Source organism: Lepisosteus platostomus, chromosome 10, assembly GCF_059453375.1.
Source record: "Lepisosteus platostomus isolate fLepPlt1 chromosome 10, fLepPlt1.hap1, whole genome shotgun sequence".
NCBI classification, from domain to species: Eukaryota; Metazoa; Chordata; class Actinopteri; order Semionotiformes; family Lepisosteidae; genus Lepisosteus; species Lepisosteus platostomus.
Genome location: NC_142620.1, coordinates 10,770,473 through 10,795,923, shown reverse-complemented (window position 1 = coordinate 10,795,923; position 25,451 = coordinate 10,770,473). Strand labels below are relative to the sequence as shown.

Genomic DNA, 25,451 nt, shown 5'->3' with positions numbered 1-25,451 from the left:
AGCAGTGTTGAAGGCAAAGCTGGGCTGAGCCTATGAAAACATGGGGTTTCAATATGCTATCACTGACCATTGACAAAGAGTTTTGTTTTGCTTTAAAATTATTGCTTCTGAAGCATAATTGAAAGACTACTTTTTAAGCCATGCTTCTTCTTTTGATGTTGAAATGGTAATGGAGAGGAGTCAACATTGTTAGACTGGCTGCCATTGAGTGTGTAAGAGCCTTGGAGTGCTGGAGAAGCATGCAGCGAAACAAGAGCTGCAAGAGAAGACAGTTTATGTGTGGGTCTGGAAGACGGAAGATACACTGGATGTGTAAGAAATATTAAAGCTTAACTTCTATGGAAAGATTTTTCCAATTAAACTTTTCTTAGATTTTATTAAAATACAGTATGTTGTACAGTAAATACAGTATGTTGGTTTTCCGATGTATATTATATGAGGTGACGACCCACAAGATGTTAATGAAATTGTATAGTACTGTGAGAGGGGGGAAAAAGGTTCATTTATTGAACTTGATATAAAAGTAATGACAAAAAGGGTTTTGCAATGATTTATAGATTTATCCTTTTTTTTTCATTAAACGCTTAGTATTTTTAAAATTAAAAATAGAAGATTAACCACAGCAGCACGGCATCTGTTGCATATCGAATTCAAATACAATACATGTAACTCATTATAATTAATGACACGGTGACTTGGTGTGTTTAAAATTATGAATCACCCTTTTGAAGCTCAGCACTTGCTGACAAAATAATTTTGCCAGCCTGGTGATGTGTAACACGTTTACACAGTCGCTTTGCGCAACCTGATTCTGGGACAGAGGGCTTCCTGTTTAACAATGATTAACAAGAAGACCGCATTTTTTTTAATCCACAATATGCTCCTAAAAGAAAGATTCAGAGAAAAACAGGGAAATTCTAGATTTAAAACAATATTTGCACAGGTCTGGCAACATTTTATGTCTTAAGAGAGGCTACACTTTAGAATGTAATTAATTTGGAAAATGTTTTAGAAATATGTTCTGGTAACTACAGTACATATAAATAACTAAAACAACCAATGTCAGGGCAGGGATTTGACAGATCCAAAACACGACTGTAAAATGGCACAGTCTTACATTATACCTAAGTGTAGCAAGTGCAGCAAGACATCTCAGATAACAAACGTGTCCCTGGCAGTCACTTTTAATTGGAACACCTGCTAATAGTCGGAGTGTAACAACTCTGTTGTCCCTTATATTGCCACCAGACACGAACCCCCACTGACCATGAATGAGCCGTCCTTCACCGATCCATACAGTATACGATATACTGTACTCTCTGATGCAAGTGAACAGTAGGAGGCTGTTTAATAAGATCAGATGACCTACCTCAACATAAATCGAGAAATTAACCGAATGCAGAGGCTACTGTGTTCAGTGCAGAAAGAGTCAAAACGGAAAAGTGGAAGAGAGAGAGAGTCTGTTAGTGTGTGGGGTGGAGGTCATGTTTAGCATGCATTAAATATCTCGAGCCTTTCAAGGCGGCAGCGACTGAACTACCCATAAAATCAGAATGGGCTGGTCGATCTGAGAATTAAGTACGAAACGACTCTGGTTTTATAGTGTTCCTGCACTGTCTTAAAAAAATGATAAAAATCATTTCTCCTGAATGATAAATTACAGCCTTTTTTATGTTTATTTTTTTTTTGCCCACTCTCCTTTCCAACAGTTGCATTTTCACATGGTCTGCTTGACGCTGCGTGTTGCTTCCCATACAGATGAGATCTGAAGAGTCACGCACTCCTTGACGTCGACTGGCTGCGGCTCCGCGCTCCAGCTCCACAGCACGTATTGGGCAACGTGACTGTTCATCCCCTCAACCAATCCATCCGTCTTTTAATACATTCTGTGTGGAGGTAAAAAAAAAATACCACAACCACAAAACTCACCTCCACCTCCTCCTCTTCCTCCTCCTCCTCTCCACTCTCGACAAGGAACCGGGGGTTTTGTAGGAAATCAGGTGCATACTCGGTTTCTGCGTTACTGGACCTGTCCTCATTCACTGGAGATGACTCGTTCCCAGTCTTTGGATGCAGCGGTGTTGTAGCGGGGAGCGCATCCCATCTCCTCGCTCCCTCGTCTCGGAACTCCCTTGCGTTCCCCGTCCGCCGAGTTGCCGTGAGCAACGAAAAATATTAAGGCAAGGCAAAAGTCAAGCTCTGTTATGTGAGAGTTCAGCGGATCTTAAGACGGACTAAGGCTTGCAGGATCTGGATGGTTTTGCAATAGCAATGGCAGCTGATGGAATTGGTGAACAGGGATGCCAGTGGATATTGCGGGACTGCAATCTAGCGTGTTTGTTGAATTATCCTCCGGGGCGCTTCTAGAGTTACTTTTAATGCATCTGAACGAAAAGACCTTGTTTTTTCCCCCTGTTTCGATCTGCATTAAAAAGCCCACTCAGCTCTGCGATTGGTGTGCCACCCGCAAAATATTTTTTTCACTGTGAATTCTTCGCTTCTTTGCGAGCACACCTGCTTTTTTGATCGTTTTAAACAATTCAGAAATCCAAATTTCAGTTGACATCGGTTGGTGAGCATAATACTTGTTTCTTTTGCTTTTTGTACGTCTTTTTTTTAAAAAAAATCCGTTTACCTCTCTGCAGACAGAACCTTGATTTATCAGCGGAAGCTCGTTGTGATATAAGCCGGGATTCGAGTTCTGTCTCGCAGCCTCTTGCCTCAGGAAGGTTCCGTCATCATCGAGCTGGATATGTTGACATTAACGTAAAGATGGATTTAGTTTTCGGTCTCTTGTGGCTGCTCACGGTGTTTCTGGAAGGCATTTATTGCCAAGGAGTATATGGTAAGTGGATGCACACGGAGATTTTTTTATAACATTTTAATAAAAATGATCATGACCTTGTAAACAAAGAAAGAATAAATCATGATGCATAGTCACATCCCTTTATTTCCATCAACAGTATGGAGCATAGCTACCTATATTTTACACGGCGTGATTATTACAAGGGATATATGCATGTCAGCCGGAAATTTATGAGACACTGAGTTTCCATAAAGCATAAGTAACAAGCACTTGGGTTATAAATATATGTTTTTCTGTCTCCTGTAGCATTTTAAGGTTTTCTTTTGGTATCAGCTTTGGAACATAAAAGCCTCTTGTGGAATGCACACATCTCGCACTGCATTTTAAAAACGCATTACAGTCACCTCATGTAGAAAATTATTTGCAAGGCATCTATCCCGCTGAACTCGAAGGGTGAACTGAACTGCAGCTCGTCCTTTAATGGTGAGAGGAAACGGAATGCCCTCTCATTGTTATATCCAAACATTGTTTTTTTATTTATATTGCAAACTTGTAACTACTAATGACTGCCTTCATAGCCCAATCCTCTTCTTTGGTGAGGTCGTGCTACATCCTTTGCACCAGCTAGTTTGTTTTAACTGTTTGTATTCCTTTCTCTGAGACAAGTGGGGGTTGTTTTACTGGTAAACGTGAGTTTTTGCTCACGATACTTCACCGCTCTTCCGTGTCCAAGCAAGTATTTATTAACCAAATAAACATGAACGAAAACCACTGAGTAACAAAATTCGACAACACTGAAAAAACTAGTTTGTTTCCCCTAGATGTCCAGATACAATACAGGTAAGTCAAATCCATATAATATATGGAGAAAGTTACGACTGATAAGAAATCAAGTATTCAAAATCAGACTGGGTGACTCTGAAAATTTGACCACATAAGGCTGTCTAACGCACGAATAGGGATAATGCATGCAACCGGTGGGATTCGTTTTATGTGGCAAATGTATGGGGTAAATTAAGCAGTTTTGCCCTTAGAGTTCCGTAGACGTTATTTGCGATAAAGATGCGGCTAAAACGAAGCCATACGAGGGACGTTTTAATCAGGCATTTGATTTGGTTCTATGTGCTATGGGCTACTGAGCCGATCAGACAGGTTTGCCATTCTCTCCTCTAGGTCAGGTTGTCTTATAAAATCTGATGTTTACCTTAGCATTAGGATCGCTCTGTTTGGAGAGCACAGAGACACGGACCGCCTGTCGATTTTGCATTGTAGTTATGGAGTGAATGTGTATCGGAGTGTCAGTTAAAGGATGAAGTCATATCGAGCCTTAAGAAATAGTCAACGAGCTCAGTGACGCAAACATGGTTAGTAGGTAGGAAAGAGTCTGTGGACTAAGCAAGCTGTTTGCATTATACAGCGCTCCAGAACACATACGGGACTGTATTTTAAAGAAAAGCAGTGAACAGAATACATTTATTATCTTTTATCGTCATTCACTCTCCCTTGTTTTCTGACGGTATTAGTATCCGTGAGTGTCCTTTTGAAGTACGCCTAGTTGTTTAGAGTTGATCTCGAATGTATCAACGTTTTGTACATAGTGTTCCGTCTTTTATTTAAACAATTTAATGTATAACAAGAAGAATAGTTAAACCAAATGAACAGTTTCAGTTTTTATTTTTTGAAAGTTATTCAGTATTTTTGAAAAAAAATATCAGAGAAGATTAAAAACGTGCTAGTGTGAAGACAGGAATTCAGAACATCATTGTAGTTTCACGTTTTTACACTGTAACGCTGGATAACATCAGATACTTTCTGAAAACGGTAGTGTTTCACACTGTATGGCAAACTGTGCTGAAATAAAGTAATGGAAATCTTAAAAAAAACACAGGATTATTTAGTATATGGCATTGTGTACCACGCACAAAATGGATGTGTAATGGATGATCACAAATAAAGTGGAAACTTTTGTAGTGACGTCTCACCAAATCTGCCGTTATTTGGAACTGAATTTTTCGCTAGTGCTCTTGTTAAAGAAACTTAATGATACAGTAGGTTCATTGATCTAAGGAAATATGAGGAACATAAACGCAAAATAAACAAGTGACCAGTTTTCTCTCAGGCTTGCTATTTGACACACAAACGAAATTAATCACCATTAAAACAGGCTTAATCAACAATCACAGCGAGTATAGGTGCAGTTTTTGTTGTAGGCCATTTCAAAGTTACACATTGTGTTGTTAAGAGAAGGTTATTTCTCCAACAGAGCTTTACTACGTTTAAATATTGTTTGAAAATGTTTTTCTTGTGTTGATAATCTATTTAAAAAATCAGAGGAACAACAGGATGTCATTTGCATAAGAGGTACACAAGGTTACAGTACTGTACTGTGTGTCAGTTAAAGCAGATTACAAGTATTACACCAGCATGATTTGTGGATACCATAAGACTTTTTCTATGATCTAAAATGCACATACTCAAGAAAGTGCAAAGTGTCTGACATACTGTAAGTATGCTAGTAAAAGCCATAGTGTACTGGCTGGTAGAAAGAGTGTCAAAATCGGATGAAAAGTGCAAGTTATTTCGAGACATGCTGAATTTATTGCAAAACATTAGAACAACTGTACTGGAAACTTTCAGATCTTTGCCTGTTCACAGAGTTAAATACCTGCATAACACAGATTCAATGATTAATTGAGATTATGAATATGAAATATTAAAATCATTTTCATAGCGGGCATTATTGGTTTTAGGAAGGGGCCACCAAAAACTTTTCTAAAGTTATCGGTCTGCCTTTATGTTTATAGATGGTGAACATATTCTTGAGCACTGCTGAATAAGCCTTACATATTGTGCTTGTTTGGGTTTGTTGCATCTCATTCTAATTAAAATGTCAGCAGCAGTATTTGGAATACATTTTTGTAAATGAAGAGGATTTGATTAAGAGTAACTTTTCCATTTATGAGAGCTGCCTGTCATTACTAATGTATTGATGAAAAGCTGGTACAGTATGTAAAAATCCAGCTTTGAAATCCTGCATCTATTTAATAATTGCAGAGATGCTTATGTGCTGTTGATCTTTACCACTGTGTGGATGTGAAATGTTACACATCACAGTATAATGATGTTGTAACTGTTTTTCTTAGATAACATAAATGCTATAGAAAGGATTTGCTAAGTATTAGTTGTCCAAAAATTATCATTATCGTTAAGTTGTTTTTTCTTATGGTTTGTACAGTAGGTCATATTACCACACAAATTTAAGCACATTTCAATCATAACCTATAACGCATTCTAACACCCTAAAAACGTATCACGTAAAGAATGTACTTTGTTTTGTCCTTTGTCTCACGTTAATATATCAGGTCCTCATTTTCACTGTTCCAAAATAAGCACACTGTCCTCTGGTGAATAGATGATAAGATTCTCCAGCAATTATAACAATGTATTCAAGTATGATAGAACATTATACCGTACTGTGTAATTTGTAGATTTGTAAATGTGTAATTTTTGTAGATTATGGGATCATTTCTGGAAAACAGCAGTCTTAATCTTCAATAAATCTTCAACAAAATATCAAGAAAGAGTCTGCATGACAATTAACAAAATAGATTTTAGATAACAGATCTACATACTTTATAGTCCTATATCTTCATTAATTGTATTCTGCAATGTTAATGCAAAATAGCTTTGATCCATTACTACAGTTTGACACTGAAGTTCTGTGGTGGATTATTGTTATAGTGAAGCTTTTTATACTCTTATGAATAGTTTGAACTTAAAAGAAAGCACCTGGTCTGGTTTTACTGAACGTTTTCTAGTTTATCTTTATTCACTTGTGATTAACCTCTGATCAACATTTTACGCTTTATCTTTTAGTGTTGTTTAATTCAAGATCAAATGAGGAAATGGAAAAAAAGAGTAGCTATTCTTCACTGAGGAAAGCAGCAAAATTAACATTCAGGTCAATATGCAGCTGTCAAAGAGATATATAGTTGGAGGCAATGTAAGAGTAGATTAAAAAGCAACATCATTTCCTTTTGTACTAAATGCTCTTCCATATACAGTATGTAGTTTTTTTAAACCTTTTTATACAGTATATACAATTTATTAGCCATTAAAATGGCTGTTTTAAAAGTGTTTTTTATAACAATATATGGTGAAAAACAGAAGATTAAGCTATGTAGAAAAAAGATTTGCCATGTGCAGTCATGCTTTGTTTAATTTGTGCCTTCAGTAAGCATCAGTTGAATTTTAACTGCACGATTGGAAGAAATTAAAGTGGAGATGCTGTGTAGTATTTAAGTCTTATAGACGGGTTGATCTTTTCACTTGTTTGTATATCTGAAGAATAATTTCTTTTTTTAAAGATTAAAAGTTTTAATTTAAAATAAATTTTGAAAAGTTCCCGCCATGTGTTGAGATTTCTGGGCTCTAATCCTCCCCATAGTTGCAGATATGTTCATTGGTGATTGCCCTACACTCCCAATTGTTTAAAGGGAGAGGAGTCCCCTTTAAACATTTTCAAAAAGGGTTAAATTCTTTGAAAAAGAATGGAAACACATGACAGGCACAGCACATCTTCCTAATGGGTTTGATGTGGTGATCAAGTGACAAGAATAGCTTGTATTCATTTGCCAGGTAAGTTATTATTCTGGACTTGTTAATGAAACTATCAGACAATCAGAATTCACTTGAAACAGGTTGCATTAGCTGTATAATTGATGTACATTGCTTTAAAGCCTGCGCAGCTCTTTTTTCTAATTAATTTTGAACTCGTAATTAAGAAAAGGGGAAATAAGTTATGTAGCTATCAAGGTGACATGCATTACTGCCTTTTCTGATTGTTTCTAAATACAGTATATTACTTTGTTTGCACCCTGAAGGATACACATACAAATTCCAGTCTGCTACATGGTATTGGATATTTGACTATTATTCATATAGAGACATTTTCTTTGGGTTTTAGACATACTGTATATTGTCAGGTAAATAAGTAAATATCAGATAATGAACAGGTAATCAGTTTATTCCATGCTGAAAAGAGAAGAAATAAAACATGTTTCGGCTGTGGAGCCTTCTTTGGGTACATGGTACATGTACTGTACATGGTAAAATGACATCTTGTGCTTCGTCTGAATGGAATTACTGTACAGGGTATGTGTCAAATAGCATTAAACTTACGGCGCTTAGTGTATTCCAATATCAGATAATGATAACATTTCTATTTTCCTAAACATCCGATTAGCTGCTTGCACTTTAAATTGGAGTTATTTTGTATTTTTTATATCATCTTCTATTACTAAATTTGAACATTCTCTTGCTATCATGGTATTGTCAGATTAGTTAAGTGGCATTCATGAACATCTTATTAGTGACATCTATCGACATGTTAGCACTCTGACTCTGGTTTAGAAATGAGAAATCTTACCTACAACAGTTGGACTGCTTGTTTTGTAACTATTATAGTTTTACTTCTAAGAAAGTTTATGCACAAGTTAAAATTTTTCCCCCTTCTAAATGATCTTACTATTTTTTTTCTAAATTGGAACTTGTTTTTTTTTTAGACATTGTTGATTATTGTTGACCCTTCTAGATTCAAGATTTCTTTATTTGCCATATACTGTACAACACGTGTATTGGAGTACTTACTTGCTCATCTGTACCCAGTGACATTAGAGAAAAAAAAATAGGTACAATTGACAAACAAACCTGGACAATAAATTTAGACAATCTACAGAACATAACAGCAATTTGTCTGGGTCTCTTTCACATTTTTTCAGATACTCAACTTGTAAATGAAGTGAAATCCATTTCTTCGTGCAAAGCTGAAGTCCTCACAGCTCCCTTTTACAATTTGTTCGGAATACAGGACTCTTCTTCACATCACACCATACCAATGTTTTATTACAGTGATTTATTATAACCACCTGTATTCTATTCCAAATGTTTCCACACATCACCTTAGTACAAGCGCTAAGCTGTGGCCACAACTGACTTGAGATGAAAGTAAAACATTAAAATTGAATCTTTTATCCCCTCAAAGGCAGTCTGTTCAGTTCTTCTAGTGTTGGCAGCTTAAAATCATCACTGAGCAGATTGCAGTTGACTGTCCTTTAAGCATCAACGCGTCTTAGTTACTTATGACCACAGGAAGATGAGGAATTCCATGTCCTGCTATTAAATCCTCTGAACAATATTTCTGGTTTCTTGTACAAGGTAAAATGAAATCTTGTGCTTTGTCTGAATGAAATTATTGTACAGGGTATGTGTCAAATAGCATTAATCTTACAGTGCATAGTGTATTCCAAATAAAATTTATGCTTTTTATTGTGTAACTGTTAATATTACTAAGCAGTAGAGGGTCTTCTAGTATAAGGTAGCTAAAATGCTCAAGTTCATTGCCTGGTTCTTAAATGGAGCAGGAGAATGTACTTTGGCGTACAGTACGTTAGAGACACATATTACAGGGTGACCATTTCAGAAGTAGCTGTACGAACTGTACCCTCAATTGTAGAATTCCAGAATTGGAAAAGCTTCTAGTTTCTCCAGGGAATCCAGTTTTTGCCTTTGGCACCAATTTACAACCCTCCGCTGGAGAGAGTGACATCATCGCAAGACCTACTGTATTTCTATAACAGAGTCAGAATGCTCAAATGCTTCTGTGCGCCACTTTAAATTGGTGGGCTCATTGGCTGTTGCAGCCTTCCAAAGTGCAGCTGGTCTTTTGAACGGTTGCTGGCGTGAACTGGCTCTCTCAGCTCCCTCTGATAGGAAGAGGGACTCTGTGAAGGCTAGTGAAGTAAATGGTATTATTTCACTGTCCACATTTTGAACGATGTATTAGGCAGCTGACAAGGCTAAAGTACGACGTGTGGTTTCAGAATACTGCTAGATATGATTTATGGAAAAGCAAAGGTTCTATTTTCGCCAGTAGTGAAGGCTTTGGATACAAACTAGCCCGCGTGTCACATTGATAAATATGGTGCTAGACAACCAGTCATCACTTTTTCACAGGTAGGAAAAGCAAGGTCTTTGATTGTTTGCCCCTTTCTGCTCCTTCAGCTATTTTGGTATAATTGTAAAGTGCATACTGTATAATAGCCATTGATCATTTATAAAAACATGGAAGTACCGCAGCTTCAGGGTGAAATCCCTGTTGCCATAAGAGTTTAGTGCCTCAGAAATGATGACATTTCAATGGACTTGCTGTTAAAATAGGTGGTAAAAGATTGTTAAAAAAGTGCTTTTCCATTAAAGTGGAGACTGGATGAGTTGTATGGTAATGCCAAAGAGCAATTCCTGATCCATTTCCAGGCTGATATATTGTACAGTAATAAAGCTGATTGGACAGTGAGTTTTTAGAATGTCAGGAATAAATTAAATGGGCCTCTGAGGCCTTTCTGTATTGTTTTTTTCTATATGCTTGTAGATGCTGTAACATACTGTAAGTATTCATGAAATTAAACAGCCATGATGGCCAGTAAAGTATTTAATGAGAGATCATTACAGCTACGTGTACACCATTGGCAGGAGGAGATAGGACCATGCGACTGTAAAGTATTCAACCAATTCGATATAGAACATTTCAGATATTACAGTTATAGTACACTTTGTATCACGTCCAAAAGTAGTCATTGCTTGAATTGATCATGCGTACAATGATACAATCTAGACATTGTATCTAGATTTTGAAATGGTTTGCGATCCTATCCATCCACCAAGTGATGGCATTAATGCTATTAAACTGGATTTTTACTATAGTATCAAAAAGTTAACAAAATACTTCTGATGATCTCCCACATCTGTTTCAAATTTGGTGGCTTCTGAATAAAGTTATCAGTTAAGCTGACCATGAGAAGCCCTCACAGCTGTAGTTAAGACACATCCTTTGGAGTGACACTTTTGTTGTCATGGTGACAGTGTAAGATTCACGGAGGCTTAACCTACCACCTTTCCAACTCATATCTCAAAAACAAACAAATTACAGAAAAATAAGAAAAAAAAATGTTTGGCTTCAACAGTACCAAGTCTGTTGTGGTAAACAACATGTGAAATTCTCCATAAATGTGCAGGTGAAACTGTGTGGAATGAATAAAAGAATAAAGGAAAGTACAGTACATGTGTTGATGTGTTAAGTAATATATACACAAACATTCTTTTCCTGAAACAACACAGGAAAGCCACGCATGTCTCAGATAAGCAGCTTTGACAGGGAAGAGCCAGGCTGAGGAAATGCCTTGACAGTGATGCTTTCAGAAGTCAGAAAGCTTTAAAATCGAATGCTAAAAAGCCCATACATAAAAGCCTGAATAAATAACTATTGTTGTAGTCAGATGATGGTAGGGCAGTACTCTCTTACTTCACTCACATGGAGATATTCAAACTGAAATGTTATGGTTGTGTGTTGTTGGTCTAATTGTTTTAATGTTTGTTTAGATTCCTATACTGTACAGTTGTCTAGTCCAGGTATGCTAAATCATTTTTATTATTTCATTTCTATTAAGCAGAACTGTTTTTTTTTTTCACATTTGTTCACTGAACGATCTCTTTGGTTTTGTTTCATGACCCAGTGAACATGACTTGGTGAAGTTTCAGGGGTGGGAAATATTGATTTTGTTTTCCTTTTCAGCTTCGTATTGAATTTGCAGTCCTCGGCAAACCTACAGTATAAATGATTTGCCCATTTTGAATTCTTCTGCACAAAACGTCAGTGCGATAAGTTCTACTAGTATGGATTGAGAACAAAAATACATTTACAGTATAACTGTTCAACAAAAAAAAAAACACTAGAAAAGACCCAGAGATGGGTTTCTTTGAAGAGATACTTTTTGAAGCTGGTGCCTTTATGGGCTACACAGCTTTGCTGATCCATGTAATTATATTAATGACCATGCGCTCATTAAAATCTAGAGGAAACAAAATAAGACTTAAGTCCTCTTATGATTTAATGAGTACACTTCTTTACCATACTGTCTGTACAAATTTTGATCCATAGATTTGCTTACATGAATGGAACCAGGTAGAGTCACTGAAGTTGCTGACACTTTGTTTTATATATTTGTTTGCATATAGTTACTTTTACATGCTTACAATCCATATTCTTTTGAGTTCTCTCTAGTCACAGTTCAGCCAGGATCCATAGGTTCTAGTTGCATTCAAGAAGACATTGGCATTCATGGGCGTTACTGCAAATCAGTCCTTTTGCATATTCGTATTATTTTTGTAACTGTATTTTGGTGCTTTAGAGCACTTTTCTCTATGAAGAATGAAGAATAGTAATTTCTTGAAACAAATTAAATATTCTGAGACTGTTAATTTAAGAGTACTAATGAAGAATGCTTTATTTTGCACTGTGCAGATTAAATAAATGTGACAAATAGAAAAGCTATGAGTTTTTTACTGCTTCAATATTCAATGGATCATTGACATTTTTAATTACATGTTATGAATAAGGTTTTCTGCCCTGCCTAGGATGTTGTGAGAGATAGGCTCAAGTTGCTGTGACTCTTTACGGGAAATAAAAGACCACGTAAGAATGGTTGGATGGATGAGAAGCGTTTATGGTTTTTGACATTAATGTTTTGTGTTTTACATTATTTTCTCCTGATACACTTTGTAGGGTACCTTGAGGAACTTCATCTGATTAAAAACACAAAAGACCTGTAAATTACTCTGAAAGTCAGTGTGACAGAATGTTGGGGCATGGAATATATTTTAAATGAAGAGTTTTGAGAAGCCAATATAAACCTACCTGGTAAAGTTTGTATTTTCTGACCTGTTCCTGTCCAGAAAGACATGAATTACTGTGTTGATTAATTTTGTTTTGCTGCTGCTGAAAGGAGAGCCTTTTGGATTTGAAAGTAAGTTAGGGTATCCACAGCTTCAAAGGTGGAGCCAGGTTTCATTGTGTCTGCCTTTTGTAGGAACTGGAAGTCTAAATAGAAACAAAGTAGGAAGAAATTTTGTGAGGCTAGTGTTTCCATGCTTGATCGAAAGACAGCACTGTAAGATCCCGGCCAGTGGTGATGTGGCACCCCAGACTGTCACAGCAGTTAATTGCTTTTAACTTCTTGTCTCTATAAAACGGCTCTACTTTATTTGTCATTTGAAGCTCACAGACGATACTGTTTGCTAGTCGCCAATCCTATCTTACACTTCATTATTCATTGTTCAGAAATTCGCTGTGGCTAGAGCCATGTGCATTGTTCACACATCCAAAATGCAAGGTTTAAAATGTTATAATAGATAGTTATAATATCATTTATTATAGATTTATTTATTAAAAAACAACACTTATTATGGTTGAAAGGGAAACATACAGTTGTAAAAAATAAATCCAGAAAAAAAATTGATTATAGAAATGTTTAACTTAATGCTTCTGTTGATAAAGTATAGTAATGCAAAGTGCATATAAAAATTAAATATTTCATCAAGCATAAGATTGCCAAACATCTCTTTCATCTGTAGGCAGAAGTTCTACAGAAGCTAATATTTGTAATTAGGAACAAGCGTATGGGCCTCATCTACAGTAAGTAATGCTCAGAATGTCTGGCAAGGAGATTTGAGTGTTATCTTTGAATAATGCATGACAGTTCTAATAATTGTTTAAAGTGTCAGTTTAAACTCTACGACTTAAATCTACATTTATCTCTGTATAATAAACTCTCTGAATTAAATCTACATTTATCTCTGTATTACTCTTCCTTTATTTTGCCTCAGCACTATAAATCATAATCCCTCATGCTCCCAATAAGAAAATGCTCATTAAAAAAAAGAAAGACTTATTCTTTTGCAGTTTTTTGCTGTGATTCACTACAAGATACTGTGAACTTACTAAAAGTGGATGTGTTTATTTAGAAACTTGTAATGGTAGTGGGCAGAGAACAATGTGAGTTGTTTCACTCTGACCTTATATCTGCCATCAGTTTGATTATGATTCAGTTTGATTATGATTATCTACTGCCTTTTCTCCAATCAGTTCCGGCTGTTGGTGAAGGTGCTTTTTACCCAACACTCTGTGACTGTGACAGGTGATTCTTAGAAATCATGCACACAAAGCTGAGGAAACACCGGTCAGTTGCATATGACAAGCTAATTCTTTTCTGCCGCTGAGCCAGGCCAATCTGAAAGTGAGCAACTGCAACAGACAGTGCAAAGAGCAGTTAACAGTTGCATATGACACACATTCTCATTATTCTTAGCTTATGTCAGTCACTGAGGCTCGGTCTTGGTCTGTCTGCATGAGGCATGCAAGGCTGGGAATGCTTTCATAATTTAAAGATTATATCTGGAACAGGGCTGGCTAGAAGGACAGTCACCACGATGGAATCCCATTTCGTACAAAGCTGGGATCGAAATGCTGCATTCTCAAATGGATTTTACATCTGGCTGGCTGTTTGGCCTTCCTTATCCTGTTTCCTGAAAATCAGTGATTGCTTTCATTATGCATAATATCCTCTCAGCAGCACCTGTGGTTCAGAAAACATGGTGAAAAGATTGTAATGAGTGGGAATCTGATAGGTAAACACCTTAGTAGAGGTGTTTATAAATATATGATATCAGTTGAATGACGGGATCATACTTTGTTAATAAGTGTAGAATGTGTTCGGTTTATTGACTTCTTTCTGATAAATCCAGGTCCTTTATGTTCCTAGCTGATATGACATTGACAAACTACCGTAGTTCAAAGACTACAACACAGTCAAAAAAGAAATAGAAAGGTTTGAACAGTGGCTAACCAATATCTACAGTATGTACAGCATATATGTGCATATACATGCCTCACATGTCTTATTTTATGTATCAGTAAAAGACAACCTGAAGAAAAAAAAAACAGGAAATCAGTTTTGAAAAATCCTCTATGAACTTTAAAAATATATAGAAAGAATGTTGTAGGTTTAAAATGTAAAACTGAGGAAAAGAATCAGTCAGGTTTATATACATTACATTCATGCTAAAATCCAATATCGCCCTCCCGCCCACACATGAAATCAGCTCAGCCTGTATAATCATACCAGTTTAATTGAATAGATTTCAATTGGATGCTCAATTCATTAGATGTTGTATGTAATGCCATGTGTAATGTCAAGTCAGTGATGACGGTTTGAGAGAGCGCGTTAAGAATTATTTACGTGCATTGTAAATGTATTCATGACACAAAGCTTTATATTCTTGTCAGAATTATTTTAATGTTTTATTTGCTTGATAAGAAATAGCAAAGTGCTTTGACAAATCAAGGATTATTTAATAAAACACTGTTACAATCCACAATTGTATACAATAAACACCACACTATCTTAGGAACTATCTTAGGAACTTTATAAGCAATGGAATAAAGGCACTTTACAATTACAAAAACATGTTTTTTTATGTCACTTCATCATAATAAAAAAAAATCTTAATTCACCCATTCTGAACTAAGACATTATGAATGATGAATAAAGCATTAACTGAAAATAATAAACAAGTACTCAATTGAACATTGTTATGAACTGTGTTGTAAAAAATCTAGCCTAAAGTTTAAGTAATTCTTATCATGTAATGCTTTATTAAGTTTTAATAAAATACATGTATCAAGCAGCAAGCAAATCATATTATGACCTCTAATGACCTTAATACAGATATTTTGAACCTAGTGTAATGAGGTTTTATTTTCAAAGGGTTCTGCTTCATTTTTTCCTCAGTTTGTACGCTGTTATGAAACGGCACTTCTGCATGAAAAACATAAATCAAATCAAATTTAGCCTCTAGCATAGAATGTTCTGAAGTCTTCTTTGTTTGATATTAATTCATACGTGGAAGAACTTTTACCAGAAAATGGTCATGAGAAGAAGCTTGCTGTTTCCAGCGACATATTGGATGATATCCAGGGTAACCACAAAATCCATTACAAAAGCACTCTACAATTGGATTTTACTCAATAATGCACTCCTAAAAATCACTGCACTCTCAAGTCCATCAACGGTTTATATGGTATATATGCAGGTCCCAAAAAATCAATCACCAACAGAAGACAGATTTGCTTTCTACACCAAAAAGAAAAACAGGAAACCAAAATAAAGTACATTGTACAAAAAAACACAAGTAATAGGTTTATTCCATGCTGAAAAAAAGAAGAAAGAAAACACAACGTTTCGGCCGTGGAGCCTTCTTCAGGTGTGTCAAAAAAACTCAATGTTTAAATGACTAAATGAGCATAACTACAGATAGAAAAAAAACACGCTAGGCAATAACTACAATATAATAACTAGACAGGTACTGTATAAGAATGAGCAATCATTAATGAGTTAGCTTCACAGAAGATTCCACAGTAAAATCAGCATGAAAGCAATTTGTACAATAGTACAAGAATGCATAAATACTGCAATTTTGGTCATCCTTAGCCGTCAGTAATTGGTCACTAACAGCAAACCCTAAACAATACTCTATGAAAATACAAACACATTTTTTTGTGTATTTGTACCCTGCTGCAGGCCCTACGGGTGGGTAGGAGGGTTGTAGCAGGGCCATGTGGTCCGGGCCTCACCTCAGCCAAGGGTGCATCTCCTCCACTTGAACCCTTTGGCTGTGTTTCTCAACTTGAGTCGAATTTGGAACTTTTACCATGCACTGTGTTTCTCCACTAAGGTTCACGGCTGTATAAAAAGGTCCCCCTTTCAGCGCTTTTTCCCCGCGGAGTATTGGGTGTCACACGCATACAATTATGTAACCAATATGTGTTTTTTTTCTTTGCATAACGCATTCTCAAAAAAAAAGTAAATTACATGCCATTCTTTATATTAAAATATTTTTTACCCCTCTTCCCAAACAATAAGGGGGCCTCAAATTGTGAAATGGCCTGGGCCTCATCTGAGCTCTCAGAGGGCCTACTGTACCTTGCAGACTGGTCACCTCTCTGCCTACTTAACAAAGTTTTATAAGTGCACAGTTAAAATTTATTTTGCTTTTCAAATGATTCCAAAAAATTACAACTGAAAAAAATTTAAACACATGTTCACATCACAGCTAGTTAGCCTCCATCATCCACAAATGTTCATTTTTGGATTTGGATGAAAGCGTGTCTGAAACTGCTGTCGGCTAAGGTATTCCCCTGGGCTTCCTTTTGCTTTCCCAGTTTTGTAGATGTTAAATATGCTACTGGACTCTTGGCTTTTTGATCCTTTGCTTGGACTATGTTTTTAGTAAAAAGTTGTTAGTTAGGAAAAATGTAGGTCCTGCTGGCCGACTCTCAAAGCGATTTATCACAATTTCCCCTTATAACATTCAGTTTGGTGCCAATTTTCTCAACATGTGTGAAAAATCTGTGGATTAACATACTTTATGAGATTGACTACCTTTAAAAAAAATATTTACAATTTTATCTGTAACATCTTAATGACATGGTTAGAAGGTCAATGTTTGCTTGCCGAGCACTTGCTTGCTGTATAGAACTATTTGCGCTGTTTGTTAGACGTGACTGCCTGATTAAGGCCTGGTGGTTTTTGTGAGTAGCAAGTCATTATTGATACTTAAACATTTAAATAAACCCATCAGGGATATGAAACACCTGTGCCATTTGCATTTTAAGTATGGACTTAACGCTATACCATTTCCCCATATTTATTTTTACTTGTGCTTTGCCATTTTCTGCTCTTTGATTTATCCTTATCAATGATCGTAATGACTGTGAAGCTGTAATGGGAAGAGCAAGTTATAAAAATAAAGGTGTTTTCATGTATCTGAGCAATACAAATCCTCCTTTGCTTCCCTCAGTTGTAGTTTCGGCAGCCAGAAAGGCTTTCAAAGCTGTTTAGCCTGAAGCCACTGCGTCTATCTGTGGGCGTCCCACATATACTGTACTCCTGGTAGCGTCATTAAATCCTTAGAGAAAGGCTTTAATGAACACTGCATGGAACACACGCATAGAAATGGATAGATTGTAATTCCAGATTTTGAGTGATGCTGTTATAAAAATAACTAGTTCTGAATTTGTATCTTGCCTTGCAGGCACATGGTATTCTGTGTAGCCTTTTCAGTCTCAAGTATTGTGCAACAAAATACTGCATGGTATCTGAAGGTTATTTCAATAAATCATGTCAAAAAAATAATGAGATAATTGCAGGTCAAATGTGCATCCCAAAAGGCACAGTGGCCATGTTGTTAGTTAAATGGTAGTGTCACCTGTATGAAATTAAATAGAATACCCAATGCATTATTGATTTTAATATGAATTTTTTAATAGTGAAACAGCAATAAATGCAACTGATTTGTTCATAGTTTTTCTTACTTTCAAAAATGTATTGCTAGAAGAACTGCAAGACATGTAATAGGGATCAAGGAACATTTTATATTTTTCTAAAATTGAAACACATCATTTAAAAGGTCAGTAAAAGCATTTTGTAACTTGCTATAAAGAAGCCTTTACCCTGGGAGTAAAGACTAGGGACTGCTTACTTTACACATGAGGATTGTAATGCATTGAACTGTAATATTTGAAACTCATGACTATGTGGGAAAATGCATTTTTGTTAATAGCTTGTCCAATTCTTTGTCTTCTAAGAGCTTTTCAGCTTCTTGCAAGCACTCACCTACAGCTGAAAAACGTAAGTGATCCTGACTAATGCACCCTTACGAGAAAATGGAGGCTTGAGCCGCCTTTTTTTCATACATGTTGCATGTTGATTTTCATGACTTCGGTTTTCCGTTACGTAAACCCAGTCTTGGTGGAAGAAAAAGTGTCTTCCTTTTCTGGCTTCCGTTGTACATTGTACAGTATCTAATACCTGCTTGGTGGAAAACTTCAGACATGTACTGTAAAATACTTTTGATCAAACTGGAGGCCATGGCCCCATTGAAAAGGGTACAGAGGGAAGAATTAATGTGTCTAATACTTACATAGCTGCTGTACAGTGAATATGTTATCCTCTCAACTGTGAGGCAAATGTGGAAGCTCTATGGAGTCAGCCTGCCTGTGTGGTTTGTCATTAACAAGCTTGTTTTCCTTTTATTAGTCCATTAGTTATAGAATAGATAGAGAGATGACATGTTGAGGAGGATGGTGATATAACCAATGTCTGCTTAGCCCATGGGGAAGCAGCTCTGTGGGTTAGTGGAAGTGGAGAAGTTGCTTCATTCACTGTTGTTGCACTGTTCGGATTTCTGGATGCTAACAAGTTTGGATTTCTAGTCTCTGTAATTGTGTTGTCCTCAACAGGTAGTTGTATCAGACAAAACTCTCCAGCAGAAACATAAAAGGAGGCCTGAGCATCCGTGCATTCAGCATTTTAAGAATAAGAGATCAGCTGGACCATGCATTTCTACCTGCCTGTATACAGTACAGTATATACTGTATATACCACAGCGTAAGATTCTCTACAATAACTTTAGATCGGAATCTTTTGTTTCCTTTAAAGAAAATTCAAATCACAACAATGATGCTCACGGCAAAGTTATCTTGGTCCCTGCTAACATTTTATTTATTTCTGTTAATGACATGCCTCAGGCAGCCTTTAAAACCAGCAGTGATTTGTTTACTGATTCTGTTTGAAAATCAATTATTTAGACTTGAGCACAGTTACAAATCGAACTGTCACAAGAAACTTGTGGTTCTGTGTTACTACTTGTTATCTCTAAAATTAAACAACATCATCATCACCATCATCATCTAAGGCTCTTAAATGTAAAACACAGCTGCTTGCAGCACAACAAAATAACACTTATCTTAGCTGTAAGGTAATCAAGACACAGCAGTGATCTAAGTGCATGTATTATCTAAAAATAATCCATACTACAGAGTCTAGGGTGGAGATTCCTTAATGCCTTATATAGTACAGAAGGTAACTTTAAAGGATTTAGTAGAGGAAGCTGTGCAGTACCATATTACAGTGCCATTATATTGTTGTTGTAGTTTTGAACTTATAAATTGTATTAACTTGTATTACCTTCATACAAGAAATTGTGCATTGACTCACTTTACAACAGGGTAGGATTGAAGTAATCAAGGTGACAGGATTTGGTCAAGGTCAGGTTATACAGCGGACAAATGAAAAGGAAAGGCTTGTGTGTTGGTCCCTCAGTGGAACGGTGTACCTCAAGAGCAATTACCCACTGAAAATGATGCTGCATGCTGATTACAAATATTTGATTGTCTTGCAGGAGTGCAGAACACAGCATCTTGTTAGAATGAATCAGAGATAACTTTATTATCCTCCTTTACGCTGAACAGGCCAATTACTCAGCTCTATGTCTGTATCGATAACATAGAATCAGTTTGCACTTCTCAGTGGATTTAATGATCACAATTAACATTGCCATATTTAAACAAATCAGACACTAAAGCAGTCTAGTAGGCAGAGTCTATATTATGCTAGGTGACAAATAAAAGGGGTTAATGTCAAATGCTTAAATGAGCGCTATCTGGAAGTAAAACTGCAAAGTAAGTAATCTAATGATTGAATGATCAGTAATTCTGAGTATTAGGGGTGTGGAGCTTTTGCTCTGTAAATACCCTTTATCCTTCAGTCCATAGCCTTCATCATGACTAGTGTGAGAATCATTTATGAGTGGGCACTGACACATACTGTATGTGCTGTTGAAAACATGCCCAATTAACGTGAATGTCTCGCAAGAGGAGGACTCATAAATCTCATCCACCGAGGTCTCTTTTGCTGTTTTCAGATGAGGAATTGTTACTGCTGTCCACAGACATTTTAAAATAACCTTAAAATACCCATTTTTTAAACTGAGCCAACATCCATCCGCCCATCTGTCCCTTTTCAGTTCTCTTCCCCTGATGAGTGTTTGTGGTCTAAGCCAGCATTGTTTTGTGAATCTTCATGAGGGCTGATTGCACCTGTTGCCTACACCAGTGACCCTTATGCCTTGTAAGTGTCTTTCTAGTTTCAGTGACTGTCTCAGTGTTATTGAAGGCAGAAGCATTGGGCATTGGCTAGGGTTTTGCACCAGGATGTCATGAATCAGATCCACTCAGAGTGGGACACTGCTGATATAACTTCATCATAGTCTTCTACAGACTGCTCCGGCAAATGTCCTGCTGCTTACATAGGTCTTCACAACTTCATTGTACTGTAAATGAGAATTTGCTCTCAATTGTCTTGTACAATACAGCATAGCCAACGTGTCTCTAAAGTCTACAGATTCATTATCCATTGGTTTAGATGTAGTTTTTTATATTACAAAGCTGAGAAATGGATTTATTTTCCTGGAACTGGAAGTCAAAATACAAATTTGGCATGGGAGTGAAAATTAATTGATGTAAAGAACTACACAGCCAACAGATTTGTTTGGACTGCTGTCCTGGTTAAACTTTTAAAAGCCCAGGGAGTTAGTTACTTGATCTAAGAGGATTTTATTTTGGATGCACATCTTTTGGTATATTGCTTTATTTAAAGAATGGGTCAAAGGCAAAAATCTCTGCTCTTTTTTCAAAGTTAACTAGTTTTAACCCATGACAGACTCCAATACTCCAAATATGTCTGCTGCAAAGACCGGTATTGACTAGCTATTGATTATAAAGTACAATCTTAATTCTTTAATAGTATGGTCCTGTTTATGTTGATAAATGTTATAATGATATTTTTATTTTGTTTATATAAAGTAGGAGAAGAAACTAAAGGCAGATAAGTATTATTTTCAGTTGTGAAACTTAGCCATGACCTGATAATTTAAATCAATAATTTTGATTGTCTACATAATGCAGTTGAAAACAGTAATGTTCACACAGACCAAGCAATAAAGTGTGCTCTTTTATTCCCCAAAATGTTATCTGCTCATGCAAAATAGGAAAAAAAATACAATGCCACTTTTTTGCCAGCAATTTTCTCCACTTGAATTGCCACATTAATGGAAATGTTTAAAGTCATCCTTTTTTTAATAAGATACACTGATGAAAAATGTCAGGTTCACAGGGAGCATGGACCGAGGGAGACAGAAATCACAGGCGGGTACGCGTATGTAAAATGATAGAGCCTTTCTTTCAGATTCCAGCAGCAAATCCTAGGCCACTGGAGATCAGGCCTCCCTTGTCCACAGCCAGCTCTCCTCCGCTTTTCCATTACTCATTGAAAAGCACACCACCGCTACACTTAAAGCATCCTGAAACAACGAAGTACTCCAGCAGACCACTTAATCACTAAACACAGCAGTTGTTTGCTCTACAGAAGCTCCGATGGTGCCCTTTCATGCTGCAACCTGCCGAGTGCTGTCTGGAGAATTGGTACATGAGCAAGAGTGAAGATGAAGCTGAACTGGCTTGTCATGCTTAAATTCTCCAAAGCCCTCTTCTGCCCTTGCACAGGCGAGGTGATGTCAATGATGCAGATGAAAGTGCAAATCACTGTGTTCTTTAATGACTGCACCTTATCATCTTACTAGCACCATATACTCAGGTATCAGGGCAGAAACAATGTCATAGTGAACTGAGATGGAGACACTCCTCACAGAGATAGCAAAGCTTACGTTTTCAGTAGCAGGAGTTCATTCAGGAAAACATTTGTGGAAACAAGATGAAGTGGAGAACAAAGGGAACATGTATTCCCCTTTGAGGCATTGTCATCGCCGATCTTAAAAACCATTTCAGTAACTGTCACAGGTCTGTGGTTGCTGCATACAAATGCAAAAAGCACACAGTAATTAATCCCTCATTAATTTCTGAAAAGATTCCTGGAAAGTGAATGTCAAAATTCAGAACAGCCAGTAGAAATATTTGTGCTAAAAACTGCATGTCTTTGCTGTCAGATCATAAGAGTTTGTATTATGTTACACAATGCAACATGTTTTGGTGCTAAAGGATAGGAGAAAGGTCCTTTGCCATTGGTTTCAAGTTTCTGTTTTTCCTTGTGTTCTTTGACATCTTCAGGTCTAATTCTAAGTTGTTATTTTCTTATTATTTTAAGCAACAGTCATGCCTTTTCTCAATTTATGCTCAGTGCTATCTTGAGAGATATCAGCCTTCCATTGTTTAAAAGCATCCTCAAGCTGCAAAAGTGTGAAAAAGATTGGGAGTTGTATTTTAACTGCTGAGGAACAACTCAATAACTCAGTTCATGAATAATGATAAAATAGGCAGTCGTGACCAAAAAAATTGCACAAATTGTCTTCAAGATGCATTGTTTCTTACTTGACTTTGAATTTCTGTTTTGCATATTCTCTTTATATTCCTAGAAGACAGATAAGACAAATTTAAAAATTATATATTTGTTAATTATGTATATTTATTCAGGTGGGAAGCTGCGTCAGCATGCGTAGGCTGCAAAGGAACAAGTAATAGGTTTATTCCATGCTGAAAAAAAGAAGAAAGAGAACACAACGTTTCAGACATGGAGCCTTCTTCAGGTGTGCTTCTTCAGGTGTCCCATCTTTCTTTCAGCATGGAATAAACCTATTACTTGTTCCTATATATATTTATTAATTCAAGTTGTTGCTCTAAATTGGGTGTCTATTTAAAGCACTGCAAATCACAGCATTGACTTTGAATTAGTGCAGTGGGCCTGATAATCAATCATAACTGCTTAGCAGTCAGAAGCCTGTGTTTGATGCATCACCCTGCTTTCTCAGCCCTATAGCTATCCTTTGCGAACTAAATCCTGTCAACTGCAACTATTTCTAGGGCCTATAGGAACCATAGTTTCCATACCAATTGTGATGTAGGTAAAGGATTCTCTCTAGATTTGTAAGTACAAAATTGTTTATTAATTTCTTCACTGCAAGATAAATTAAAGTTCTTTTGAGACTTAGTGATTGCATTGGGTTGATACAGTATGCATGCTAACCTTTAATTAATTAGTCTCGCTGATTCTGTGTTCAGAAGATTCACCATGAGATGGTGACATTTTTGCTTTTGTTTGATTTTAAAAAAACATTTCTGGAGTTGTTAATTTTATGAATTGCAGAAAGTGTATGCTTTTTTATTTTGATCTTGACAGATGGTGTTCTTATATTCAACACATATCTCATGGAAATGTATCATCGGTCACAAAATATGGATCTCAATACATTCCCTTGTCCCTGTATTTTGTCGCATAACATTATAAATTTAAATTACATTTTTCAAGCAGTGTTTTTATATAATATTTTCTGTTCAGAGTGATCTCTTTTTTTTAAGTGAAGAAGCTCAGGGAATTTTCCTCTGTAACATGTCCTAGGAAATGGAGCACTAATGAACCTTGTGAAATGCCAGGTTAAATCAACAACAAAAGGGAAAAATTACTGTAGGGATCACTGCTTGTTCTGGAGCATGTATCTGTGAAGCAACATTGCAGATCCAAAGCAGAATTGAAACAATGCAGAGTATACTCTTTGCTACAAAATAGGATAAATGCCACAAACATGCTTAATTAATTGTAAATCTTGTAAGTATTGCACATAACATTTAATGATTTATGATTATTTTAATTTCTACTATTAAGCGTACCATGTAATCACAGCAAAATGGACCGATTATGTGTTACTGTACACTATATCCTACAGAATGGTTTACATGTTTGTTTTGGTATGTCATGATTTAAGGCTTAAAATACCTTTTGACTGTAAAAAGCATATTCAGTGTTAGGAAGAACATTGAGTGATCTAGACATTAGGCAAAATAAAAGCTTATCGTTCCGAAAATCACCAGTCATGAATCACAAAAAGGCTGAGGCTCAAAGCCACTTATGGTCATAAAGCATCCCCTGGCTCAGAAGAGATGAGTCATATTGTTTTTTTTTAGTAACCTATTTAAGTAAGGAAAAATCATTCCAGCTTTAAAAAATAGAAAGCTTTTTCACAATTAGTATCATTAATGTAATAATTCGTTACTACTGGCAGACAGAAAGAGAAACAAAACAGGTCTGTATGCTCGTAATGTTGAACATAAGGATAAATAGACCAAATAATATACTATCTCAACTAATACATCTACAGGATTCTCACCCTCACGCCTCAAGAAGGCTCCATGGGCGAAACGTTGTGTTTTCATTCTTCTCTTTTCAGCATGGAATAAACCTATTACTTGTTCATCTACAGTATACATAAATTTGTAAAGCAGAACAGTACAGTATGTGCTTATAGAACTTGACATGGGTGTTTTGTTTTCATTCGACTATTTCTGTTTGCAAAACATTCAGGGCAGTAAAGAAAATCTAAATACCATTTCTGTAGAACAGGACAGTACACGGGGGAAAGCTCAATTTTTAAGTGATATTAAACATAAATTATATGTAATTTGTATCTTTTATCATAGATGAGAGGGAATGCAAATGTGTCACTTGTCAGTTCAGACTCAAAGAAAGCATGCAGTATCTTTGACAAAATCACTATATTTTGTTTTGTGTTTGGCATTTTCTAAAAATGGTGTTTGAAACACATACTTTTCAACATTTTGTTCATCGATGAGAAAGGAAAAAATAGCTTTCCCACATCTGAAGTTCCTGTATTCTTTCTTTCGACGGTGTTGCACAATGCTGCATTTTCTTTGAAATCACTCTATATAGTTCCTAAAATCAATTTCACTTGTTGTTTCTATTTCTCCAATTTAGAGTTAATTACTGTGGGTGTGCACAAGATTGGAGTTCTCTCACAAGTGATTCATTTAAGCAGTTCAGACTGCTGAATTTGGAAATACTTTGAGTTTGCATTGGAATTTCACTCCCTAATAGTAGTGACAGCCTGC

At 36.3% G+C, this 25,451-nt stretch overlaps 1 protein-coding gene across 4 annotated transcripts in view; it reads left to right on the top strand.

Moving 5' to 3' along the window:
* Positions 1 to 1,789: 1,789 nt before the first annotated feature.
* The window catches only part of mdga2a (MAM domain containing glycosylphosphatidylinositol anchor 2a), a 210,875-nt gene continuing 187,213 nt past the window's right edge, over positions 1,790 to 25,451 (top strand). For 3 of the 4 annotated variants that reach the window (XM_088648092.1, XM_088648093.1, XM_088648091.1), the window contains exon 1: positions 1,790 to 2,845. In XM_088648092.1, the coding sequence (XP_088504218.1) occupies positions 2,773 to 2,845 (73 nt within the window). In that variant the 5' untranslated portion in view covers positions 1,790 to 2,772. The remainder of the gene's footprint in view (positions 2,846 to 25,451) is intronic. The other variant, XM_088648094.1, reaches the window with a different exon arrangement.